The sequence below is a fragment of the Oculina patagonica genome, chromosome 13 (genome assembly GCF_052425735.1).
Source record: "Oculina patagonica isolate OP01 chromosome 13, crgOcupat, whole genome shotgun sequence".
Lineage (NCBI taxonomy): Eukaryota > Metazoa > Cnidaria > Anthozoa > Scleractinia > Oculinidae > Oculina > Oculina patagonica.
Window position 1 is genome coordinate 32,994,614 of NC_135770.1, and position 27,883 is coordinate 33,022,496.

The 27,883-nt window shown below is 38.8% G+C and overlaps 2 protein-coding genes and 3 pseudogenes across 3 annotated transcripts in view; 2 read left to right on the plus strand and 3 right to left on the minus strand.

The window, feature by feature from the left end:
- LOC144635160 (uncharacterized) overlaps positions 1-27,883 on the minus strand; it is a 335,656-nt gene that overhangs the window by 269,554 nt on the left and 38,219 nt on the right. The window lies entirely within an intron of this gene.
- Positions 51-1,791, plus strand: LOC144634846 (uridine diphosphate glucose pyrophosphatase NUDT14 pseudogene; annotated as a pseudogene).
- LOC144635602 (protein Churchill-like) lies at positions 2,780-10,471 on the minus strand. Its single transcript, XM_078494692.1, has 4 exons — positions 10,436-10,471; positions 5,198-5,336; positions 3,466-3,536; positions 2,780-2,946 (listed from the first exon to the last, which is right to left on the minus strand). Exons 1-4 carry the CDS (start codon positions 10,469-10,471, stop codon positions 2,851-2,853), a joined length of 342 nt encoding a protein of 113 aa, XP_078350818.1. The 3' UTR covers positions 2,780-2,850.
- LOC144635704 (orexin receptor type 2-like) lies at positions 12,335-13,310 on the minus strand (annotated as a pseudogene).
- LOC144635603 (crt homolog 1-like) lies at positions 17,314-27,538 on the plus strand (annotated as a pseudogene). Its single transcript, XR_013567383.1, has 7 exons — positions 17,314-17,377; positions 19,339-19,884; positions 23,146-23,332; positions 23,778-23,971; positions 25,109-25,268; positions 26,512-26,657; positions 27,077-27,538. The product of XR_013567383.1 is annotated as a crt homolog 1-like (transcript).

Sequence of the window (27,883 nt, forward strand, 5' to 3'; positions counted from 1 at the left end):
GTAGGCATAATTTTTAAGTTTTTATTGTCCTAAACAGGGTCAGGGTCTTAACCCCCCAGTGGCACCCCTATACCTACACTCACGTCAAGTACCCACCCTGGGGTGCACTGGACTCTGGAGTGAGTAGTCCAGGTTCCAGCCTAGGCATTCAACAGAACTGAGTTCTAATTATCTTCTGTTTCGGGTAAAGATGGCTGGATATTGACCAAGTCCTTTTTTGTGTCAACTTATGGACATCAATGCAATCAAGGTCCATAATCAGCCAAAAACAGAACAAGGCCAACATATCCAGCCAACAAATCAATAATGTCAACAAAGGATTAAATTACAGGGCATAAAGAAGACTATTTTGCTGGGAGACACGGAGGACAATCCCATGAAGAGAAGATAGCACCAACCCCAACTTGCCTGCTCAAGTTGGCTGTTGTGGTTCAAGTTTATCTAAATTGGTTTAAAACTTTTGAAATTAGTTTGTTTTTTAAACCCCATTTAGATTATGATAATGAAGTTTAGACAATGAAAAATATTAATCAAACTGATTTTAAAAACTTTAAACCAAAGATTATTATACACCACAACATACCAGTTCACAGTAGAGGATTTGATTTATCTTGGGCTCGCAAAGCTAGACATACATGTACATGTATAATAATGGTTGTCCACAGGTACGTGCGGCACAATCTCTGTTATATTATATCATTGGTGTGGAAGTATTTAGCTAGATAATATTTTTCCCTTTCAGCTGTTTACATGCACATTAACAGAAATCTTCACAAGAAAGTCTCAACTGACGGCAGTGCTGTTTCCATGGCAGCCGAAGACTCATCACTCCCTATTACTGCTCCTTTCAGTGAAGGAGTTACTTACGAACTCTGCGCTGGAATAATCGATAAAAACACAAGCCTGACAAGCTTAATGAAACAAGAAATCCTTGAAGAATGTGGCTATGATGTCCCCGAGAAAAACCTTCAAGAAGTTGTGTCATTCCGTGGGGGAGTAGGAAGTACTGGTGCTCTGCAGACCTTTTTCTTTGCTGAAGTTACAGATGAGATGTGTGTGAGCAAGGGTGGAGGAAATCTTCACGAAGGAGAGAGAATAGAAGTGTTCTATCTGCCTTTAGAGAAGAGTAGAGAGTTTTTGTTTGACACAACTAAGCAAAAACCAGCTGGGCTTATGTTTGCATTTATGTGGTACTTTAATAAATTTAAGGTATAATAGTATAGAATATTAATGACACTTAGTCTGGCTTATGGTATAACTACAGAACACTGAATGTTAAAAGAAATCATTTAATGATCAATCATAGATGAAACTGTAACATTATTTTATGTGTAGTAAGTGATAAGAAGTTACACACTTAATGTAAAAAGTAATACACTTGACACTGTAAACAATGCACTAAATTGGCAACTGTAACAAAGTACACATGCTTAATGTTTTCATAGCAACTAAAATTAATAGTTTTTGAAATGAAATAACTAACTGAACAGGTCAAATAGCACATGTTATCGAGAGCTGTCTCGTAGTGGGAATTGGGCATTTCATAGTTTCAACCTTGTTCTGCAGGGAGAGAGAGACCCTGGGAGTACGGTTGTCATAGTTTGACTTTGTAAAAAAACAAAAAAATAACACCTTTATGTAGTTCAGCTTAGATAGGGAAGCTACAGTATAATTTTGTATAATTTATTATGAGTACCTACTTTTCATATGACAGCCCTGTTACCTTATACATCATTGTAAAAACTGGTAAATGATGGGGGGAGTGAGAAATTAAAATCTTTCAGATCTTAACATGTAAGTCCTGTTACTTCTTTACAGGAAAATACATCTTTCCTAAGGCTATTGACTTATAAATCTTCTAGCCAGCCACCACACTGGTACTTATCAATTAAAAGCTCATTGCATTGAAATTTGATGACTTTTTAAAGTTTTGTACAAGCCTTGGGCTAGAACATGTCTGACTCTGATTTACACCAAACTGGCAAATGTTTTTCTTTTTCTTAATAATTATTGTGTTTTTAAAAATATGGCAACTAAAGCTGCGTTCACATTAGGCCGAAACATGATTAGTCTGATCACGAATGAAACATGTTTCGCTGTGAAAAGTGTTCACATCAGGCAGTGCATTGCGCGAATCATAATTGAAACATGATTAGTCTGATCATGATTGAAACTACCTCACGAGGTAGTTTCAATCATGATCAGACTAAACAAGTTAAAAATGGCGGACATGCGGTGAGGAGGCAAGTGCCCAAAAGCTTCAAATTTGGGCTTTCTATGAGACCAAATGTTTATTTAAAATATGGGCTAATAAAGCGATACAATATGAATTATCGGTGACGGATAGAAAGCAGAATATTAGGCAAAATATCGCCACTAAAGTTTACGACGGCGGCTACAAGCGCGCAGCATTGCAGCATTGCAATTAAAAAACAAACTTCACAAAATAAAAATCTTCTGCTACCGACTGATAGCGCAAATTTGGACAATACTGTCTTCTTGCTAAACGCTTGAAAGCCCTGCTTCATCGAAGGGTTTAAAAATAGACAAAGACAAAGATTTAATGGAACTTTTATTGTAATTTCGAGCTATATTTTTACGGTGAAGATTTATGCAAAAACCGTGAAGCCGCATAAATTACACACCAGGCATGAAACGTGTTTGAAACTAACACCTAATGTGAACAATGCAATAACAAGCATGTTTAGGTGAAACATGTTCCGTTGAAACATGTTTATTCTAAACATGTTTCGGGTTAAATATGAACGCAGCTTAAGACTGAGATTCTGATGGCCTGATTCACTGCACAGTCTAGTCATAAGGCTTATGATTTAAGACTTCTTCCCTGAGTCAGAAGAAATTGTTCGTGTTGTTAGCTGGGTTTTCAGGTAGAATGCTAACAGAGTCGGCTGCTGTGCCACATAAAAGACAAGTCATCATGTATCCCTGCAACAAAACAAAAACATTACAAAAGCCACACTTATTTATTACATTATTGTAACAACTGCTGCAGCTAGCCTGCAAGTGGTCTCCCCTGTTAGAGTTTCTCACTTTTCTCAGTTGCTTATCTAGGGCTAATGACCATGTGCACATGAAGACACTCATGAATATGAAAACCAACTGGGAGATAGCTGCAACCGTTCAAGTTAAGACCATTTTAGTAGCCATGGCGACTAAAATTTTGGAGCTAGAAAAATTGGAACCAGAGTTGCAAGTCTGGCGACTAAAATTGAGAAGAAGGATTGAATGCACCACTGAGTTAATTTAGCGACTACAATTTTTCATTGGTGACCAAACTTGTGCAGTAGGTGGCCATATGGCCACTAATGAAAAATATAAACTTAGAGGGTTTAGCCGTCATAATTCCTAACCACTGATATTTCATAAGACATAGCTTCAGTCACTTTATAAAAAGATTCCTTTTCTGATTTCAATCAGAAAATATCCAAGAAGAGTAACTATTACCTGGTACTGTCCTTCAACTCTAAATGTGTACTCATGCTCTGTCACAAGGTGATCACAGCTAGGACAGACATCTGCAGAGACATTACTTATTTTTTTAGACAATCTAATGTGAGAAAGATGTAATGTTCATCTTGTCACGAGCATGGAACAAAAAACTCTGACTCCACAATGGCAATTGAACCCATGACCTCCCAAGCCCCAGAAGCGCAATATATGCTAAGCTATGGAGAGACTTATGGTTAACAAGACCATTTACTAGTTCCATATGTGACACATGCCGGCTTAGTGTTTAGGAGGTCATGGCCTCGATTTCCATCAGGGACTCAGGTTTTTTTTTCTTTGTCCCATGATCATGACATGAACATAACATCTTCCTCATTTTTTTTTCCTGAGCTTAAATTTACTTTCTTTCTAAATTTATCACCAAAAAATATGAATGTTAAAAATGATTTAAAGAATGCAAGAAAATTTTAAGAATTTTTTATTGAACTAGGAATATTTCTGTTCCTACGCCCCCTGGATAAGATGTGGAAGGTAAAGTGAAATTATCGTTATTGCCTTGATAGCCAAGATCATTGTGTTGTATTCTTGGGCGCAATTTACAAACACCTGCGAACGTGTAACCATTTACTTTTCATTCGTGATTTGCGTAATTTACCGGATAATTTTAATTTGCTCCACCTTCTATCAGTAATGACAAAGAATATTTCACCCATGTTGTCTGTGATAATACAACGGTATTAGACTGTGATCACAACTGGAATCTTCTTCTATACAAAGAGGCTTATTATATCAAACGCCTAGCACCTTCCCTGAACAATGGACTAAAATCCAGCAGAGAACTCTATCTATTCTCCTGAGTAAACTTATTGTTTCCGTCTCCTCACTCACAGTATTTAAGATCTAGCTTGTATGTTAATTTTATTAGTCTGATGATGGTATAGCTTTTACCGAAATATAACAATCAATTTATCAAGATCCTCATTTGTTGTCTGAATTGTTGGACACAATGAACTTATTCGGCTTATCCTTCGTCCTTTATATTCTTGGGCATACTAGACACTTCTCTCTGACGATACCTTTCTTTATCCAGCCAGACGTATAAATGAGTACAGTGAATTTTATACTGGTCTGGGGGTAATGTGTTATTCCAAAAAATATCCATACCCCCACCATGGAAGGAAATTACATTTTGGCTTCATGCTTTCTTTAAAAATATTTCACTCTCAAGAACCCCCTCTCCCTTAAAATTTCCAATGAAATGCCATGGGATGGTATAATGTAAAACCACACATTTGCAGTTCCATAAATTATCCATACCTCCCCCACAGAAGAAAGTTTTCTTAACACCCCCACCCCCCCCCCCCCCACCTACCCTTTCTGGAAATTCCAATAATTTTATAAGTTTCATGAATTTTTGGTCCCACCCCCAGGAATTTTCAATCCATTTTGTAAAGGAAGTATAGACATTTTCTGGAACCATGCATTTACATCCAGTGGGAGTAAAATTCTCCTGATTGGGCACTAGAATCGAATGAAGACTTGACCTTTTTTACCCCATGATAGCTCAGAGACTACGATTTGTAGTTACCCTAGCATTTGCCAAGTTTTGCTCACGCAACTGAAGATATACAGAAGTGAACACACTTTTATTAGACAAATATTGCAACTGACAGGGTTTACATTATGCCAAACAGCTCTCTAGCTAAGGCTATTTTTATTAAACACTTACGTTTACAGGTTACCAGTTCTTCTCCATTGTCATCTTCCTGACTTGACTTCTCTGTAATTTTAAGTGGTTCTTTCTTACCGCATTCCTTGCAGCAAGCAAAGTTAAGTGAATATGTACCACTCTCCAGGCAGATGGTGCCCTAGAGAAATCAATCACTTGTTTCATGAATAATTTTGGTGTCTGACTTTTGCAGTAGACTGAAGACACTGAAAATTGCATTATATACGTAATGGTATATATCATCTGTATCATGTTTATATTAACATTATTGACAGTTAACCTTAAACAGGGTAGCCAGAATGTTTTGAGGCTAACCGAATTTCGAACGTGAATTGCAAGTTTGCAGGATTGCATGCAGTCCGCATTTATCAGAGTGCAGAATTTTCAGCAGTCTGCATGAACATTACTTGCTCTGGTAGAGGGAATTTCAGCCCGACTCCTAAAACAGCTAGAAATCGAGCCTATTGTTTTAGTAAAAGGAATAGGTGCCCCCCCGGGGGGGTACTCCCTATAATGGCCTATACGGGGAAGCTTCGCCCGAAAGGGGTACCTTTTTCAGGCTTCAGGTATATAAAAGGGTAGGGATTTCAGAAGTTTAGGTATACGAAAGGGTATGGAAATCTGTCATTAAGGTTTTTAAGGACGTTCGCGCGAAAATTTTCTAGTCGATAGTTTTTTTTTAATTTTTACACCAGTCAGATAATAAGTTACTTGTGTCAGAAATGCAAAAAATGTGGGGGTCACCGACTTCGTTTCAGAAATAAAGCGTGTGGAAAACTACCCTGATTCTGAAAAATTGGCGCACGCAATTCAACATGGTTTACAGGATTTATAGTTAAAAATATCGAAGATGAAAAAAGAGAAGCAAATGATCTTAGTCATATCTTGTAGAAGTGGGTCTGTTACGTAAAAAAAATTCTAGTGTTGCCAACCTTTTGTAAGACTTAACCCTGAAAGCGGTATTTGAAACCGTCGTACAGCAAAACGAAAAGCTCATAAAGAGGCATTCGAACGTACGTGGGACAAAAAAAATCGAACTTTTAATCGATAGATTTTTTTCACTTTTTCGCAAAACGTTGATAATCGTCAACAAAAGTGGTCCGTTTAAAAAAAATGTGGGGGTCACCGAGCATCTAAGAGAGTTAATTTCAAGCAAAGTTAACGCGACGACTACCAGCCCTATATGTGCTTAGAAAATTTCTTCAGCGCGCGCGCTCGATGCATGACGTGGCGTGACGTTGCGACATGAATTACGTGCGCAGTAAGGATGCGCATAAACAATTAGCGTGAACGTCCTTAAAAGGGCCTTTAATTAAAATATTCCGAATAGATGCAATTTATGACTGTATTATTTCAATTTATTAAGCGCTACATGAAAATGACAAGAAAACGTCATGTTCTAAATCATATACCATGTCTTTCAGGTATATGAAAGGGGTACCTTTTTTCATTAAAATGTATACAAAAGGGGTACAATTTCTGTCAAAATGGTATATAAAAGGGTAAGGGGTAAGAGCTCAAGGCGGAGCCTCCCCGTACAAAACTTTTTTGGGGACCACTCCCCCCCCCCCCGGGAATAGGTGGGCATTTTGACGAGAGATATGTCTTTGCGCGACAAAACATTCATTAGTCTGTCTTTCATTTCTTCCAGGTATAAAAAAGGATTCGCGAAAAACATAGCCTCCAGGCCTATGTAGGTTGCCACAAAAGGTTGCATCTTAGAAACTGGCCTCCCTCTTGCCCCAGGTTGACAGTCGCCAGTAGCTACAAATTTTTCGCAGATTGATCGAGCGGTAATGTAACTTACGCGGTTTTCATGAAGACTGACAGCAAAACTTCCACTTGCTGCATAGTCTTTCAGAATCTGATATTTTTTGCATCGGGTATGCTGCACCCATAGGCGTACGGGCACCTTCGGACCTGGAGGGGGGGAAGGGGGGGCGGAGACCTAATTGCCCGAAAAAATGGCATGGGTTGAAAGCCGAATAAACAGGCATACGAAATGAAAAACAGAACGTGCGTTCAAACAGCTGTGTACAAACCTTGCCTGCTTGCTTAAAGGAAACGATAGTTCTTTAATTAATCTCGTGGCCGGAGTTGCCCGAAGATGTCAATGCACTGAATCCTTTTTCTTCGGAAATATTTTATTTATTCACTTTAGTTCAGCAAAAATAAAAGTATTTTTGGGAGGCAAATCATTTTTTCCCCACTTGAAATTAAATTTATTTAAAATGTGTGAAACATCCAGGGATGAATGGGTTGAAACATATTGTTGAAAGTTTTGAGCTCATTCGAGTCAAAAGCATTAGCTTCATTGCATTTGTAACCGTATCGCAGCTTTGTTTCAAGGTCTTAAACTGGCACCACTGTGCGCAAACGTATAAGCTATGGAAAAGCTGATTGCAACTGAATCATGCAAAATTTGCGAGAAAAATCGAAAATGATTATAGCAGTGTGCGAGAGGAAACAAAAGCAGATAAATGAGAAATTTGGACTTTTGAACCACAAAGCTCGGTATATTTCCAATACTTTTTCTGTTGATATAATTCGTTTTGATTGTAATGTTGATAATTGTCTGTTTTTTTTTTATTTTTCTCTAGGCTTGTTACCCGAATTCTTAGCGTTTTGCCCGGGCATCCCCCTCGCGCCCCCGCCTCGTACGCCTATGGCTGCACCAAATTTTAAAATACCCTCTAAATTGTTTTCCCTCCAGTCTGGCATGTCGCAGCTCAGTTTTTATCGCTCAAAGCTGAGGAAAAATCACTTTGTTTCGCTGAATTACGTTTGCGTGTTCGCAAAGCCAATCACATCCCGCGCGCGTTTGTGTCTGTTCGATAAACAAATCAAGCCATGCTGGGTTTTAGCTCGTTTGTTGTTCGCGCGCTGTTCACGCGTAAACATTTGTCGATCGAAGAGCTTCAATTAAAGTGTCCAGCTTTGTTGTGCCATGAAAAGCTTTATTAGTCGTTTCCGAACACTAAGCGAAAATATGTACTATAACATATGGGAACTTCTCAATAAGTATCATGCAATATATTTAGCAAGTGAGGAGGCGGTGCCCAAAAATGTTGTGATATTTAGCGAGCACTTCACTTCAAAATGCGAATATTCTATCTACAAAGCATTGCTACATTAAATTAGACCATTTTCAATTAAAACCTTCTGGATTGGCAAATGCCCTATTAAATATATTGAAAACCAAAAAAGCCGCTATTTTGGTTTATGATTGACAGAGTTTGTGGGGCAACGAAGGTACATTACTTGAGAACAGTTGTAAGCGAACTCTCAGTCGATGTGAAAACGCCACCATTTGATCTTGAGTTTTAGGAGCCAATAACATGTTCTAATTATATCGCACCCTGTTCTATTGCTGAATTGCTAAAACGGTGACCTATTATTATTTTTTTCTATTTTGAAAAAGTGTGAAATAATAAATTTGGCAGGCTTAATAAACAAATCAATTACTTATCACCTAGATAAATTTTCTGCACCTGTATTTCTCGGTTCTACGCAAAGCTTATTAACTCCTCCATTTCCTGCGGAAAAAAAACCCATTAAGGGTCAGTGGAAGGCATACTGTCTTATCTAGAAATCTGACTTTTTGTTGAATTGGTTTAAGCTAAATAACCTTTACTCTGGCTTCCCCAAATTATGAGTGACCTAAAATACGCAATTATGTTACAACATGTTGAATGACAGAAATACTTTATATCATCAGTCATTAGTTTTGTAAACACACGCTTCTCGCGCCGACATCGTATTCAACAAATAACGATTTGCTTATTAAAGTAACTCTGGCCCGAAAAAAGGCGACGCATGATACCAATAATAGAATGCAGGGATATTTGCATGAAGCAAGGATTGAAGGTGTTTCCTTTGTTTACATTAGTGAAATGGACCTCTTGTTCGTTCATAGGATGCCCTCTTATTTTCAAAACGCCTTATTTAAAAAGTCTTAGTGGTTGACGACGGAGAGAGCTGGCTAAGCTGGCGAATCACACCGCTTAGTATATACCACACAAGTGAATAGTGCTTTTCGCGGGCGCTGATTGGTTAACTCGGAGGTGATTAGCAAAGTACTATTCACCTCCGAGCAGCTAAAGAGAAACAAACTGCCTTTGCCCGTCGCTTTGTTTACCGAAAGTGACGTTTTGGTCCGCTAGTTATTCAACTTGTGTGGTATATACTAAAACAATTATTCACCTCAGTGTCGGTGAATGTGAATATCCACCACTATTCACCTCCACCTCGGTGAATAATTGTTAATTGCGTTCGACGAAGGAGAGCGCAAGCCTAATTTTGTTTTTGCGTCCTGTGTCTTTTGAGTTGGTATGCCTGTGTACTGTTATGCGGAATGAATCGAGCGGTAATGCGCGAGCAGGTGTATGGACTCCAGATTGGCCGCCCCGAAGTCCCGCCCCGATTAATTTTTGCAGGGGCAAATCTCGGCCGGGAAACTGGTAGCCACAGATGGCCTCGATTTCATGCAAAACAAGATGGCGTCCCAAACGTAGCTTAGAAACATTATTTTGCTTGTAAAAAGGGTTAAAAACGTGTGGCCAAAATTGTAATTTTGCCAAAAATTTCATGCAGAACATTAGAGGGTTATCGTCCAAGGTAGCAGAGTTGTCTTCAGCCACCGAACATCATAAAAAGAGTGGAAATCGAGTAAATTGATGCGTAGTTTCGTACGGAGTTCGTTCGTAGGTAAACCAACGTATTTTCTTGTAATTATATGTTCGTTGCACAAAACTACAAATTGTTAGAATTAAATGCATCGAGAGTGGGTATAATACGAATCAGAATTGTTTTATTTTGCGATATTTAACAATTATTCGCCGAAGGCGAAGTGATTATTGTTGAATAATCCCCGAGACGAAGTCGAGGGGTTTATTCAACAATAATCACTGAGCCTGAGGCGAATAATTGTTTTAGTATAATTTTAATTTCAGAGGTGAATATCAAAAACTGCAAGATAATTAACAATAGAAAACAAGAAAACAACAAACACAAGTGCTCGCTTACATAGTGTAAACCAGTTTAATTAATCGATTGAAATCATAATTTACACTCAAGTTTTAGCAATAAAACGGAACAAAACAAACACTGTACGAAAAAGATGGATATCTAGTATCTTTGTTAAATCGATGGTGACTTCTGAGCAATTGTGTGAATCCTCTCGAAATTACTAGCTCCAGTGAGAAGAGAACTAAATAATGTTTTGCCAGTCGATCTGACTGAGTACATGGCCGCTGCTATCTCCAAAACCTCCATGTTTACGATGAATTCAAAGCCTTGAAAACCATCTCTTGAGAATATGTTCGGTCCAAAAGCCTTGGTAGTTAATTTGCAAAATTCCCAATGTTTCAAATATCCAGGACTTGGAAAGATTTCTTTTAAATGAGAGAAATTTTCATTCAGCAAATGCCGCCATGTTCACTAGCCTGGATGGCAAACGTGGCATGGCTTAGTAGCCAAACCTTCAGATGCAATATTCACCGCCTAGCGCGGTGAATATTGCGACATAGTCCGAGCTTCTCGACCAATCAGAATTGAATTCACCTCCGGAAATTATACTAAATATCATTATTCCTAGAAACACTAGACGTCTTGACGAGGAAATTGTTGTATAGTGACTGTAATATGTGTGTAGTGGATTAAGCTTACTGTTTGACTTATGTCTGGAATTTTAAATCGAAGTGAAACTATTTCCAGAAGTTTATGGAAGTTCAAGTTCAAGTTTAGTGCCAAACGATAACAAGTCAAGTGAAATAAATAATTAATTTTGTGTACATAATATTTCGTAACACAATCTTTCTCACACTTATCCTCCTCGCGTTTAGTGAGGTATAAGCATAGTAATTAACTTTGACATAAGGCATACTACTAGTAGGCCGACCATGTTGGTTTTTTGCCACTTCCTGCTAACCATGGGTCTATATTTTACCTATAGGTCGAACGCACTCCCCTAATCTCTGATTACTACTAGTTATAACGCATCAAGATGTTTTATGCAGTGGTTGTTCGAGGTTTCTTATGTGAGTGCAAATACTAGTAGAATACGAGGAACCGCTATACTCACAAACATAGTCGAGCGAAAAACGAAAAAGACCTTAGATGACAGAATATAAATGAAGTTGTTTGCACGGCGGAGAGTAACAAGCATGTCACTATCATTACCGTGCATGGGTCCACTAATTTACACAACTGGAGAAAAGAAGCCTGAGAAAAATGCAGGGCATTTGGGGTCGCTGGATTCCAACCCGTGACCACAGCGATACCGGTGCGACGCACTACCAACTGAGCTGTGAAGCCACGCATTTGGTGCCAGGTCAATTTTGTGGGTTCCGTTTTTACCACGAAGGAATTGATGATAGAATAAACAAAATTGTTTGCACGGCGGAAGAAAAACCACACAAAACCGCACAAAATTGCCTTCCCCCAGGCTCCCGCTACACTTTATTCACGCGTCCGTTTTTCCCCGCTTGCCTTCTTTTCCTTTTTTGCTCTAAGATTTATGAGGGGAGCTTGATCTACTTGTTCTTGAAGGTTTTATAAATTTCATTCATGTCATTGATACAGTCCTTGACAAAGTCCGCGATAGTCGGACGAAATGAGCAGAAGATTAAATAGAATAGTTATGCAACTAAAAGTCTTTCAAGGACTGCTTACTATAGTTTCCTTTGCGGGGTTGCTTGCAAAGGAAAACGCAGAAGGCGTGCTCCCCAGGTTACGAAAGGTGATTTAAACAGAGTATTCGAGTTCCCTTCTACACTAAATAATATCATGTGCGAAAATCGCACAAGGAACAGTTAAAACCGTTCAGTGTAAAGTATTGTTAAGTGTGCATTGAATCGTACTGCAAAGCAGTTTTAAATAAGTATTATTCACAAGTTTAGGTCGACCGAGACCTCCTTTGTATATCTGTAGATGTAAATGTTTTTTACCGAAACGGAACAATTGAAGGGCTTTTCTCTACCTCGTTCACCTTTAGTTTCTGATCATTTAGATCATAATCATATTTTGTGTTTTGGGTTAGTTTATCGGCTGCTAGCATCTGAAAATTCATTCCTCGATCATTTGTCTTTTGGCCGTTTGACCTAGTATCAATTCTGATACTGATTACTCATGGAGTGGTCAAAAGCATCTAAAAAGATTCCTGAGACTTTGGCGATAATTTCCACTGAAAAGAAAACAAATGAAAGGATTTATACCGCAATTTGCTAGGGTCATAAAATAGGCGAAAAACCAGAAGTATTGGAAGCCACAAGACCGTATGTCCGGTACAAAGAGGAACAGAATCCACCTGCAGCTGATACTGAAGGGAAGCCAGCAAACTGCAAAGCCTAACACAATAGCAATGGTCATCTTCAGCACATTTCGTTACCTTTTCACGCGTTGCTGTCCAGCGTCGACTGATTGCTCGCCTGGGATCGTCTGTGACTTCAGCTTAAAATAGATTATAATATATAGTATGGCTATCAACACAAAAGGAGTGAAAACGGCTACAACAAACATTGCTAGCATGTAGTTTGCGAAAGACAAGGAGTCTCCAAAGACTTCATTCCACTGACTGCGGTACACACATTAGTCCTCCTTGATATTCAACAAGTTTTAAGGCAAAGAGATAAGGAGATTGGCCAACCATCGCGACGATCCAAGTGGCGAGAATGAAGAACGGGCACAGCTTTGAACTGATGAGTGGGGAACGGAGGGGAAATACCACAGCACCAAATCGATCCACTGCTATCAGAACCAAGCTCTGAATAGACACAGTAAAGGACAAATTGCCTAAGTAAGGAACCACCTTACATAAGGCCTGGCCAAGAGGACCACTGATCAGCCATGATTCGACGTACAACGCTGTTATTTTCTCAGGGATCAGGAAAATCGGAAACAACAAATCGGACATGGCCATGTTTACGATTAGAAAATTGATGGGTTTTCTCATGGTTTTCGTCTTGTAGACAATTATTCCGATGAAGATGTTTCCAGCCATCGAGACAACAAAGATGAGGCAGTAAGCGAAGGTTTGTCCGATGTTTGCTGCTGTAGGATTGTAGCAGCTCGATGACTGTGTCCCATTCATCGTTGTGTTTAACATTGTCGCCATTAGATAGGAAAGTCTGTTATTGAGTTATTTCTCAGTCTTACACAGGATATTTTTTGCTTGGTTTCTCTTTCTGTTTTGCTTTCTGAAAGTTTTTGTGGTAATATTTGGACTGTTTGCTGTTTGCTGGACTATTGACCGCTGACGATGACGCTGTACAAAGGAAAACTATTAGCTATTTGTCGTGTTCAGGCCTAAAAGGTATCATTTCAAGGTCATACGAAAATAAGGTTACTTTTAATTAAAATAGACCACCTTGGAGATTGTCCAATATTAAAGGCCCTCTTTCTAAAAGGGAAGTCATTTTTTCGTCGAAATGAAAATAGAAACATTAATCACGAGAACTTAAAGGTGGTCTGACCATCTGCACTTGCGTAATTGGTGCAATGTCACGCCGTGTATTGATTCAATAGGAGGATCCTTTTGGTCTGAGATTATCCACGGCGTCTTTTGAACTTTCAGGTTGTCGATCGAAGAGCTTCAATTAAAGTGTTCAGCTGTGTTGTGGGATAAACGTATTCGATAATAAGTATCATTAGTTCAAGCTGAATAACCTTTATTCTGGCTTGCCCAAAACATGAGTGACATAAGCTACGACAATTATAGTACAACATGTAAGATGACAGAAAGGACTTTATATCATCAGTTATTAGTTGTAATAGAAAACGGTTCTCGTGCAAAAATTGTATTAAACAAACAATGACTTAACTGTTTGCAATTTATTGAAGGAACTCTGGCTCGTAAAGAGGCGACGCATAAAAATCAGTAATAGAATCCAGGGATATTTGCATTAGTAAGTGGTTGAAAGTGTTTGCTATATTTTCATACGTGAAATTGACCACTTGTCCGTTCATATGATGCCCTGTTATTGTCCAAGTGCATCATTTTAAAAAATAAATCGCTGTGCAATGGTTGAAGAAATGCTGGTAAATCACACCGTTTTTAGGCAACTCACGATTATAACCCCTCAAGAAGTTTCGTGCAGTGGGTGTTCGAGGTTTTTTATGCGAGTACAAATACTAGCTGAACTGGCAAGGAACTGCTTTACACAGACTTTATCTTTCCGTTTGTCATATTTACAATATCTAGTCAACTGGCCCGCAAGTAGCACTGGTTAATCTAGGTGGGCAGTCTTGCATTAGCTAAAGCCTCAAACATAGTCAAGCCTGAAACGAAAAAAGGCCTTAGCGAAAAATGCACGCGCAAAACTGTCCCCCAAGGCTCCCGTCACACTTTTATCACGCGTCCGTTTTTCCCGCTTGCGTTTTTTTTAGCTCAACGATTTATGAGGGGGAGCTGGAGTTACTTGTTCTTGAAGGTTTTACAAACTACCCGGCCAAATTCACTTTAATGATTTTAAAGTTACGTTATATGTCATTGATATGAAAGCCCGCGATAGTCGCGGCACAGCACCAAATCGATCCACTGCTATCAGAACCAGGCTCTGAGTAGACACAGTAAGGGAGATATCTTGTAAGAAGAGAGCCAGCTTACGTAAGGCTTGGCCAAGAGGACCACTGATCAGCCAGGAGCCGACGTTCAACTCTGTTAGACTCCACGGTAACAGGAAAATCGTAAAAAGCAAGATCGGACATGGCCATGTTCAGTTTACGATTAAAAAGTTGATAGGTTTTCTCATGGTTTTCGTCTTGTAGACGATTATTCCGATGAAGATTTTCCATCCATCGATGGAAAAAAGATCAGGCTGTAAGCGACGGTTTGACCGATGTTTGCCGCTGTAGGATTGTAGCCGCGCGATGACTGTATTAATGACTGTTCCCATTCATCGTTGGGTTCAACATTGTCGACATTAAAAGTTTTATCGAGCTTTCTCAATCTGACACAGGTTATTTTTTTCTTGTTTTTTTTTTTAAAGGAGCAAACGCTGCTCTGTTTGTTTGGCCTTCTGAAAGTGTAGTCATACGAAGTTTGAGTGATTATTTTTGGACTGCTTTCATCGATTATTGACCGCTGTCGATGACAATATACAAAGGAAAACTAATTAATATTTGTCGTGTTCAGGTCTAAAAAGGTACCGAACTTTTAATTAAAATAGACCACCTCGAAGATTGTCCAAGATTGAGGTTCTCTTTCTAAAAGTGAAGTCGTTTTTCTTGTCGATGGAAAGTAAAACAAAATAATTACGAGAACTCTAAGGCGGCCTGACCAGCTGTACTTACATAATTGGTGCTTAATTTCACTTTTTGTTTTGTGCTGATTTAATAGTGGTATCCTTCTGTCCTCATATCCTGCACAATTCCTGTCTACTAAAACATTGCTACATTAAAACAGAGCATTTCTGAGCAAAAAAATAACGAAGCTGCTATTTTGGTTCATGATTGAGTCTGAATGGCAAAGAAGGTGCCATCCTTGAGGACGAGTCTAGGTGAACACTCAGTTGGTCCGGTGGGAAAATGCTTCCAAAATTTGATCCCGAGCCGGGATCCCGAGTTTCAGGAGCAAATAATGTCCTATTTATGTTGCATATTTGAAGCAAGAAATTGTCCGAACATTCATGTTTCAGCTGATTACTGCTCCTCTCGCACACTGTTCTATTGCAGAGAATTGCTGAAACAGTGACCATTCTGATTACACTAACACGAGACATTCAATGTGAAGAGTTTATTGAGGATGCGTCAGTCAGTCATCTGATGAAAAATGTATCCTGATACAGTCATCTGATACAAAATGTATCCTAATACAGTCATCTGATACAAAATGTATCCAAATACAGTCATCTGATGCAAAATGTATCCAAATACAGTCATCTGATACAAAATGTATCCAAATACAGTCATCTGATGCAAAATGCATCCTGATTACAATCTTGAATCTTGCAAAAAAAAAAAAAAAAAAACAGTTGGCTCTAAGGGAATTAAGGTGTGTGCTACGCCAGATACGAAAAACCACTAAAAACCGCCCTTTAGATGTGGCCAAAAATAAGTGGAAACGTATTCCTCATCTAATGCAGCAGCACAAGAAGAGCATTTTACAATAGACTAGTTACAAAAGCTGAACAAACAACACTTTAAAGAAAAAAAGAAAAGTAAGCGAAGACGAGGACTGACGACCTAGAATGACCTAAATCTCCCGCCAAAAACCAATATACCTAGACATCCCATAACAACCCGCGAACCTCTCAATCGTGCCGTCAGAATAGTTATTTCTGACTAATTCATTCATTCAAACGTCAGAAATTACATTATCTATTTATCTATCTTGAAAAGGCGTCAAATCATTTGGAAGGCTGAAACAAAGCGCAATACTTTTCGCCTAGTTAATTTTCTGCGCCCGTGTTTCTCGGCTCCTCTCAAAGCTTAGAAACTACTCCATTTTCTGCAGTGCACAGCCTATTAAGGGTCAGTGGAATTAAGGCAAATTATCTTATGAAATTAACTTTATGCTGGATTGTTTTAAGCTCCGTTATTCTGGCTTGCCCAAAACATGAATGACCTAAAATATGGCAATTATTTTACAACATGCTGGATGATAGAAAGGTCTTTATATCATCAGTTATTAGTTTTGGGAACACACACTACATGTGTCGACCTTATTCAACAAATAACGATTTGCTATTATTTTCATGGTGCATCATAAAAACGATTCGCTGTGGTTGACGAGGGAGCTAGTGCCCTCAGGATTGTTTAACAATTGAACAGTTGTATTATAATACAATTGTATTATATGAGCCCAAGCAGACGGCACAATACGGCAGTTTCCTCGAATATGCAAGTCACTAGTCTGCCAAGAAAGTGATTCTATCGTAATATATAAACCCTGGCATTCTGTCTTTAGAATCAGGCTCATACTTGGTTGGATATATGTGGAAGTTTGTTTTAAAATAAGATAATAAAAGGCACATGTGGATTATAAATACTGTTGAGTTCAACATGCAGAACAATGACGTGGTTTTCACTAGCGACGCAAGCAAAAGCGCAAACATAAATAGTTTGTGCCATGTGAAAACGAACGTCGGCATAAGCATAAGCACAAGCATAAGAACACCATGTTTACTAGTAACAAGGCTCCGTTCTCGACTCCGTTCCGCCGTTCTCTCGGCAAATATGGCTGTAAAAATTCTCAGGTATCGAGTGTTGTCGTATCTTCTACTCTTGTGACGAAGAAAGCGAAAGCGACTACAGAAAAGGAGGAAAACAAAACATTTGGGGTTATAGATATTTTTAAAGAAAGAAGAAGTCATTTCTATTTCTTTTGCTACTTGAGCCAAGGCACGTTTGTGCCTTTTTGTTTTCGTCTTTTAATTCCCTACACTCTTTCGAACTACCTGCGAAGAAGACTAGACTTCGTCAGATGAGTTCCCAGAATGTCTTTTTACAGACGAATCGTTCGTCTTTGCCAGAGTATTAAGGAGCCCTTTTAGTGAGATTACAATTCGAAAGAGCCTTGCGTCCGTTCAGACGTTTCAGTCATTGCAATGCCCAACTTCAGTTTCATTGCAAATTCATCGAACTAATAACATTTTTTAACAACTTATTTAAAAAAATATTCGTGCAAAGAAGATAAAAAATTCCTGCAGACAAGTAGGATTTAAAAAAAATTCCTGCACCAAAAATGTCCCCCCCCCTACCCCCCTCCGGTAATTTCTAATGGTCTGTCCCTAAGTGGATGTTCGCTTTGTGCTAATATAAAATGAGACAGGCCAACACGACTCCTGCTGGTTGCTGAATGTTAGCCTTCAGTCTGTTAACGGAGGATTTAATTAACGCTTTCGTGAGCCATTTTAGTGATGATCTTTATGCCATTGTGTTTGCTAACTCTGTGGCATATTCGTTAGGTTTATTGGCTCTTGTTTGAGGGTACCAAAGGGGGGTTCGTGATTCCGTTTCACGCACAAGTTTTAACCAAATTCACGTGTCACGTATACTTGAAACAACAGAATTCACGGATCACGTTTCTTTTCTAACTATTTTTCACGCGTCACGGTCTAATGTTTGCCCTATTTTCACGCGTCACGGACTAATTTTTGCCCTTTTCACATGTCACGCATAAACCCTTTGCCCCCCTCTTGTTTGTTAAGAGATTCTTAATAGCCTTTAAAGGAATGTTGTAGTCTATATTGTGTATCGGTTCAGTGGATTTCTAACTGTCAACTAGAATATCTGAAGTGGCGGTTAGTTCGTATGATAACGTTTCGTTACCACGGTTGCGAGGATCTAAGATCCGAGTCTTTTAAAGGCTACTGCAGTCTCTAAGCATTGCGAGCGATGGTTTCTTTGTTTTTAAGCTCCCCTTAGTTTGAGTGGTTGTGATTTGTGCTATAAAACTTTACCTCCATTTTTTTTATCTGTTTTGTTGTGTTACTTGCATCTAACAAATACATTCTATGGCAGTTTGATCACTGCATTTCAAGTCTCTAGGATGCTGCAACAATGTCTCCTGGCAAATTTTTTATGTTAATTAAGCAAGAATCGAGTTTCGGTCCTTCAGTGGACCTCATCGGTTGCTCCTATGTTAAAGTCTCGTCGAATGATTTGAAATCAATCGATTTGCCGTTTTTGTACTTGTCTGCAGGATCGAAATTCAAAGGTAAATATTAAATTTAATCGAAGTGCTTCGAGGGCTGTAAGAATGTGGGACAATTGGTTGTCGTATTTATTTATGAAGATAAGTCTTGAATGCGAAACACAACAGCAGTGAGAGAAATCACAGCAATCGTTGCACTTTTCTTGTTCATATCCCCACTTCAATCTTTACCTTACACTCTAGGAACGGAAATCATTTCAGCAGGGTCAACACACAGCAAACATCCACCTACTTACTTCTTTTGAGGTATCACGTGACGATTTTGGCGGGAATTTATAGTGATCCGACTTTTTTTGGATCCGATCCGGGTTTTGTCAATCCGGTCCGATCCGATCCTGGTTTTGTTAACGCCCCACATTTTCTGTAATTTGTTTTTCAGTCGATTCATTTCAGTGCTATTGACGAATTTCTCGTTGTTATTTAACCGAGCCATTCAACCGTGAACTCGGCAAACTGGCCCAAGAGAAAAGAAATTAATATTTATAAGCTGAAGTGTCGGTCAACAGCGACTCCTCTCTGAACAGGTTTCCCAAAGAACATGAACCTCTCATCAACAACAGTGTATTTACAGGCGATCAAAGGGATTTCTTGATAAGGGAGCAAGAACGACGGCTACGCAGCAGAACTTCATGTTGTTCTTTGAGCAGTTTAGCCACCATGTTGTTTGCATTTGTAACCGTGACAGGACAGGTAACGCAATACGTCACTTTGCCTTTGTGGGTCGATAGTACGACTTCAGCTCTGCAGAACCAAACAGTAAAGTGGACGCCATCATTGGACAGCTATTTTGTGGTATCCTTGCTTCTCTTTCGTTCGTTATCGTGTTTGGTTCAGTGTTGGTTTGCAGTGACTTCATTTGCCCAAAATACTTGGTCAAGACTGACTGGAGATACCGTCGATGGCTTTTGTCTGTTGCTTGCTTTCAAGGTGTTTCTGCAATGTTTATCGTGTTTTCTAGCAGTGGAACCAGAACTCCGCCTTATTTACAGGCTATTCTTGGCAACTTTTCCATTCCTATAACACTGATATTAAGGTAAGCATTTGGGCAGTAGACCAAATAAAGTTTATTTTTAGGCATGGCTTTTTTTAGAGAGCTGAACTCAAAGTGGTGGGTGGTAGTGTAAAAAAGCACCTCAGTGTCATTTATTCTCTCTTAACTCTTTTCTAGAATGACACATTTTTGATTTAGTCAAAAGTTTCCGCCTTGTTTACACAGACCATGCAGTTGCTAGAATAACACTCTAATGAGCTGTATTCAAAAGTGCTTACAAAACAAACACCTACAGTACACTTAATTAATGATTCCACCTACTATACCTAAAATTCTGGTTATAAGCCCCCCCCCCCCCCTATAAGCCCCCCCAGTTATAGGGCCATCTGCCTGGAAACAGAAAAATACATCCGATTATAAGCCCCCCCCCTCCCCCTGGATATAAGCCCCCCCTCTGCTGGATGACAATACTGAACAAGGTTATTAATGTAGCCTGAATTTCAGACATCCCTCTGTGCTCGCCTACTCGCCAGAAGGGACGTCTGAACACATCTGGCCCTAATGCCATCCGGTGACGTCACTACACTTTGGTTTTAATTCATGCGGAAAAGTTTCTGTCGAGGCCATGAAATTGTGAAAGAAAAATCGCTTCAATAAAGGACTTACAGGGTATAAAATTGTTTTAATAGTAAACTATTAAAAACTTGAGACAAATGAATGAGATTTTAATTGACTACAGGCTATATATTCTTTTACGGAACCGATTTAATCTGAACTGACTTGCTTTATCTAGTGATCAAAATATAATATGTTATGCAGCGGACAAATACAACACAGTACACTCGTGAGTACTTAAATGAATCAATTTAGACGGTTACAGTCGTCGGCATCAAGAGGCTGCAGGACATAAGCGTTGAGCGGCTTTGTTGACAAAACAAGAATACGTATAAATTTGGCAAAACACTGTATCTCGAAGCGACGAATGCCACCAACTTTAAACCTACCAGTTTCCATTACTATTCATCCTTAGGTAAACTAAAAAAGTAATAAACTTAAGGTAAATGACTAATAAATTCAATTCTGGGAAGGTGAACTCTTTCGAAACTCTTTGCAAACGTTTTCAAATTACAATCCTCACATGGTAAATTTCAGTCATAATTTCACATAATTATGCAGTAAGTAATTTTTAAATCAACCAGTCAAAATCACTACCCGGTTTTCGGGTAGTGCATGACGTCAACGGACGGCATTACGGCCAGATGTGTTCAGACGTCCCTTCTGGCGAGTAGGCGAGCACAGAGGGATGTCTGAAATTCAGGCTAGGTTAAATGTTGCTTTATTATGCGTTTTTAACTTCAAAACATATTTGGATCAACACTCCCGTAGCTCGTTTCCACACAAAATCCCTTACGAAGTTGTATAAGCCCAGGGCTTATAACTGGAATTTTACGGTATATATAGGAAAAAACCTACAGCGATAATCATGGCTGCAGTTGAAATAAAATTAATGCAAGTTAAATTAAATTTGCTTTATGTATTTTTTTTCAACACTGAAGTACTCAGAGTTAAAAATTAGACCTAAAAAGGTGTCTTTGTTTGTTTGCTTTATTCTTGTCTATAAAATTAGGCAACAGATATCAAATCAGATGGGGTATATAGTCTTTTCTAACCCACCCATTAATTTTTGCGCGCGCTCATTGGACAAAACGCATCACGTGGTACAAAATTGGACGACGGGTATCAGTGAATATAGCCCGTCCGATTTGATATCCGTCGCCCGATTTTGTAGGCAAGCACAAAACAAACGGATGAAGTCGCCTTATTCAATTCTAACTTTTACTGAAATCATGGAGTTTAAAACCCACGTAAACCAATTAACTTACATCTGTTTCAACCACAGTTACGCCGGTTTTATTGCGTACGTTTTTCCTATAAATTTACTGGTGATAAAGTGCGTTGTTGAAATTAATTGGAGGGTTATAAAATAAATAAACCCCTTTCTGGCTTGCTGGTATATTGGAGGATAATGCCCTCGGCTGAAAGATTGTCCTCAAAATTTCACAGTTGCTCTCGAAGCTTCGCTTCTCGGCCAACTGTTCATTTTTCGACAATCTTTCAGCCTAAGGCATAATATCCTCCAATATACCAGCCACCTGAAGGGGTTTATTTACTAAATACCAATTGTCCGATTTTGTACCATATTAGCGATGCATTAATTTTGTTCAATGATGAGCAGGTGCAAAAATTAATCATTTGGTTATAATGAACAAGGTGATCGCTAATTTAGGGCCTGTTTACATAGAGGGAGGGTGCCCTGGCTAACTGAGTTACCTGGCTAGCAGGGATAAAACATAGCCTGCCTTTACATGACAAATTCATAGCCCTTAATTCTACTGGCATGTTGAGACATTGTTGATCATTAAAGCATGTCAATTGGCGTGGGAAATTAAAACCATGTAGCTCAAATGATTGATGAAAATATTACTTTTATATACTGAATAATCAAGGCTAGCTGTCCTCAAAGCTATTTTATTTTAATTTCCGAGCTCTTAGAAATTTACCGCGTGCAGTTTTGTAAAATTAAAATTAATATGTAGATGTGTGAATAAGCATAAACATTCCTATGAAAATTTCGAATTATTTTAGCTGTTGGTCAAAGAAATAATTTCCAGTCAACAGATAAAACTAATTTTATTCATTATGCCTGCATTAACTTCAAATTTAATTTAAGAACACGCTGGAAGACAGTTACATGTATCTCGGCAAGCCAAGATAAGGGATAGGCCTGGCATATCTGTTTACACGTCAAAAAGCTATCCTGCCTAGAAGGGTGCCCGGACAAAACTGTTGGCTCGCCCATGCTAGGTACCTCGGTAAGCCAGCTGTAACTCGATTAGCCGGGACACCCGTCTTCCATGTAAACAGGCTCTTAGGTAAAGCCATTTTCTCTCATGCATAGTGGATAGATATAGTCACTGCATGCAGGGCTATATGATCTTGGGCCATAACCCGTGACACCTGTACGGGCTGAGTTCCCTCAGTGTTATGCATGGGTTAAGATTTTGATTGGCTCTTATGTTACACTTGCATACATAGCGAAATGCTAGCCTAGCTAAGGGTGATTATATTAATATCAATGATAATGGCTTAACTTAAAAACTTAATGACTGCAGAGCCCTGACAGTGTAAAGCAATTTCCCTGCAAATATTCTAATGAGTTTTCTTTAAGTGGTGGTCAAATAAAAATTAATTACCACCACAACTTGCTCACAAATTAGTGATTGGCTTCTTTATTGTTTTCAGGTTCCTTCTCTTGAGGAAAATTCCCACGAGACGGAAATTTTTATCTGCCATTGCTGTCGTGGCTGGTCTCTTCATTTGTCTTATTCCATTGTTCTCTCCTCAAATTGACCCTCAAGGCACAAGTCATCTGGGAGGAGCCACAGGAACTGGAAGAGTCCTGTGGCCTTTAGCTTTTATGCTTGGATTTGTAAGTAGGAAGTGCATCTATATTCAGCCAACAACCCTTTTTTGCCCAATGTTATATAAGCATGCAATGCATGCAGATGATAATGTAATTATGAGCGTTTTTTATGCACTATGACACTGGGCTTAAGGTGGTAGTTATTATACCTGCTTGTGCATTAACAAGATGCCTATTACAGGGGGTTGTTCAGTCCGCAAACTGCCATATCTTTCTCTTCCAAGAACTGTAAATTTCTTTTTATTTTCTGACTCTCTTTAATACCAAGACCGCTATATATTTCTTGACTGTTAACTGCTAGAACATAAAGAATGTGCCCGCAGACCGACGCTCAAAATCGATGTATTCCGCCAGGATAGAATAGACCCTCAGCCTCTAACAAGAGAATTGAAGAAATTGCACAAATCTTTTTAGTTTTTCAATCAATTTATATCTTTTTATTTCTTCAAAGGGAATTGCAGCCACTGCATATATAGTTGAAGAGAAAGTGGTTAAGATACAAGAGAGTGGCCACGCCCAGGCAGGGTTGGTGTCCGTGCTCTTCTGGACGTCACTGGCACAATTTCTAACTGTTGTTCCACTATTTTGGGTTGACATTATTCCTGGGTTTGGGTATACAGATAACATTCATGAATTCATTCAGAAGTAAGTTTAAATACTTATTAACTGTTTTGATTTGATTATATGTAGCAAAGAACGGAATTTGTTCATTTGCCTAAGTATAAACCCCTTATGTAACTTGCAGTACAAGTGTGATTGTTAATTGCCTCTTAAGTTAATGCTTCATCTGTGCTCCAATTTTCAAACTGAAGCCTAACAAAGCATTAAGGACTCAGATCTCTTTATATGTGCAACTGAGATTTGATACAAAAAATTCGCATAGCGATCTGATGATGGGCTGGCATAGCTACACGGAGGCTCTCTCCTCCACAGAGGCCTCTATTTTTTTTTCCTATGGGTTGGGAAATGGGGAGAGGTGACAAGTAAGATTGTGGAGCCTGGTTAGAGAAAAAAAAAAAGCGTGCGGAGGGTTTTCCAATTTCATGTTTCTTTGCCTTTTCCCCTCCACTGAACTAGCCTCTGTGGAGGAGAGAGATACAGAGGTGGATATGCGTGGAGTGTCTTCGATTTGTAATTGAACTGTTTTTAATTTTTCAATGCAATAATCATAAGCAACCATTTCGAGATGCTACACAAATCTTTGTTGATCTACATCAGTTTTTATCAGTATGGAATTGAATCCATAATATGGCCAAATAGCGTAAGAAACGTTGCCAATAAAAATTATTAGAATTTCTAATTAATAACAGTCCAGTTTAAGGGTGTGGTCTTTATAAGGCACCAGCCTTAACTGTACCTGTCACATATTTGCCAGTTGAAACCATCAGCAGTCAGCTGTCTATCCCAGTAAAGCCCTCAATGCATCTACAGTGTTTCACCAATGTTTGTCATACTCAAATAGGCAGGAATTAATTGTGGGAATAATTAAGATCAAGAATTTGTTAGAAAATGTAACAATTACAGCCAGCATGTCTGCAAAGTTGAACTCAGCTAGTTGAACTTTGCAGGCAATTCAGCTTAGTGAGTGAGTCGTGATGCCAATGATAAATGTTCCCATATGTGGGAACTGTGTCCCAGGTCTTGCCAGTGGCGAATTCCTTGCATGCCAGCAGCATACAGTATGAGAACCTGTCTTGAGTTGAATGCCCCTTTATTTATGTGGTAGACAGGGTCTTTCACTAAAATTTAATGTATTAAATGGAATTTATCTATTTCTCCTAGCTGGACATTTGGATTCCAGTGTGTATTTGGTGGAGCAGGATGTTCCTGGGCTCCTGGTGTGCTTGCATTTTTATTTATTACTGGCTACATCATGACAGTCTGTGGTTGTGCATTGCTTCTGCGGTATTCTGAGGGGGCTACATTGCTTGCAATTGTGATGGTGAGTGTAATGTTTTCAGGGGCAGACCTTGGGAAGGGTTCCAGGCTAGCTAGGGAGGCACCACATTCTTCTTGTTGAAAAAATGAGGTCCAAAATGAACCCTTTAGCAGTTTACCTCATTTAAGCCAGTCAGAAGAATTAAGGCTCACCCATCTTTACCTTTGAGATAGCCCCCGGCCTCCCCTTGTTTTCAGGAAGAAAGAGGCTCACCTCATCCCTTTTTAAGCGAGAATTTGTCATATTCACTTGACCCCATCTTTGGCATTTTATTGCAACTAGCAAGATGATCAGTGCATTAAACTCATCACCAATAGATGAGTGTGGGGATAGTGCCTGAGACTATGTGGAGCCGCCAGCAAGCGCGATGGTAACCATGACAACCCTGGGAGCGGCAACCACCAGACACCGTCACACTGAGAGAGGAAACTCAGTGGAAAGCAAAAACTAAATACTTACCAGTACTTACCTAAGGGTTAGGGTGGGTGGGAAAAAAACGGCAAAAAGGGCGGACTTGCTCAAAAGGCAACACGAGTGAAATGGCTTGACCTTCACGGGAGAGCTGTAAATTTACTGAAACTCCTGAATAAACCCTGAGGCCGCCCCAACTTCAGGGAAGCAGCCGCTGGCCAGCAACTATTGTCTCGAGTTTAACCTTGCCTAAATTTCAGTTAGCCACATTAAAGAACCAGTTACAGCCTTTTACAATAGGCTAGTTCCAAATTAGACTCCTCCATACTAATCACAAACAAAAGAATTGAGTCAAAATCAGGGGAATCATTTGAAGGGGGTCTTTGAATTCAGTGGTTGATGCAGGATTTTTTCAAAGGGGGTCAGGCTGTTGACAAATTTATATTTTATTTAATAGTTTATGGGGATGGGGTGGATGACACTGCTAGTGTTCTTATTTTCTATTTTCATTGACGTCAGTTTACTTTCATTTTTCTGGTGAATCAAGAGGGGTGGCTAGCCAACCAATCCCCCCCCCCCCTTTCTCCTTCCTTGGATCCACCCATGGTATTTTCTTTGTTTTTTAATTGGTCCCCTCAACCTTGACTTTACTACTTAAACTTATCTGGGATTAGAAAAGCATAATTCAAAACTAGCCTACTTATGCAGATAACTGTCAAGGGACTGGAACCTTGAAAATCCATACAGTGTAGATGGAGAACCAAACAATACTTTAAATTAATTCATTATTTTCAGTAACTCACACTCTCCTTTTCCACATTTATTTTCATTCTAGTCACTCTGCACACCCCTGGGGTTCATGTTTTGGATATTTTTTCAAGAGAAGCCTTTTCACTGGCATCCTTACTTCCACAAAAGCTCTTGGTTTAGTGTCACTGCATTAATTATTATGATTCCAGCTGCTTTTATTTACAACACAGGGTGAGTTTTGACATTCTTACACTAGTATTAAACATGTATGATGTGATGCAATTGCGTCTGGTGGAAGTGAGCCCTTTAGGTAGCTAGGAAGGGACTTACCTTGCTATACTAATTAAGTTACAAGACTAGACTGGTCAAGATGGTTATAGATAAACCAGAATGGAATGTGATGTGGAAGGAAATGAATGAAATGTGGTTTTCATTGCTGAGTCATATGGTTTCTCATTTCAGTGGCTAACTAGCTTGCCATACCTTTTAAAAGTTGAAAACAGTGTTTCAGTACGTATACATGCATCACAGTAGCTGTTTCACAGTTGCTTCATATTATGTAGGGTACTAGCATATTTAAGTTTGAGTTGCAACTATGTAGCAGTGAAATGGCCAGTCCTGTAAAGTTTATTTTTGTTTGCTTTACACAGAATGCCAGAGAGAGAAAGAGAAGAAATCGCTCCAACAGATCCTGAAAGATGACTTGACAATGTAATATTGATTAGAAATTCTGCCAAGAAATATTTTACAATGACTTTCATAAAGTACGTACTGTACCTTACATGTTGATGTATTTATTGCTTTTTAGGTTTAATGGCTCTGCAGTTTATTTTCACAAGGTTTTTAGAGCAAATTTTAAAATTAAAGATCAAAAATGGACCACTTAGTTTAAATTTTATAGGAAAAATTATTTTTTTACATCATGCACTGATGCTAATTAAATTGACCTCTTTGTTGTGAGGAAATAGTTTTGTATTTGAACTTTTACAAATCTGCAACAACCAAAAAAGATATTAAAATAATTTATAACCTTTTATACGGCACCACCCTGTCTTTATATTTGCAAGAAGGAATTTGTGACATGGTTGAACCGATTAGGAAGGTAAAAGATAGGGATGAACATAAATATATATTTAATAATTATGTAATACAATACAGTAAATTATATATTAAAAATAATAAATTATTAATAGTTATTATGCACAGTGTAGTAGGTACACTGCATGTTACAAGAACCACTATTTTACATATTAATATGTATTAAAATTGTATTTTATAAAACTTACAAAATTAATTTATTTTTATTCATTAGGCAATAAATTAAAATTACTAAAAATGGGTTAACTTCTTTCTCTTGCTGCTCGCACAAGCAAGCGGCGAAACCGCGACGGGCTTGGGGACGAGGAGGCTCTAAGCCCCTCCAAGCCCCTCACGGTTTTGCCGCTTAAAACTTTACG

What these genes read in the sequence shown, in the direction of transcription:
- LOC144635602 (XM_078494692.1), bottom strand. Translation starts at nt 10,471, where the DNA reads ATGGAGGTTTTGGAGATAGCAGCGGCCATGTACTCA. An exon ending in AGAACTGGTAACCTGTAAAC is followed by an intron (nt 3,537 to 5,197) that starts GTAAGTGTTTAA and finishes ATGTCTCTGCAG; the next exon opens with ATGTCTGTCCTAGCTGTGAT. An exon ending in GAGTTGAAGGACAGTACCAG is followed by an intron (nt 2,947 to 3,465) that starts GTAATAGTTACT and finishes GTTTTGTTGCAG; the next exon opens with GGATACATGATGACTTGTCT.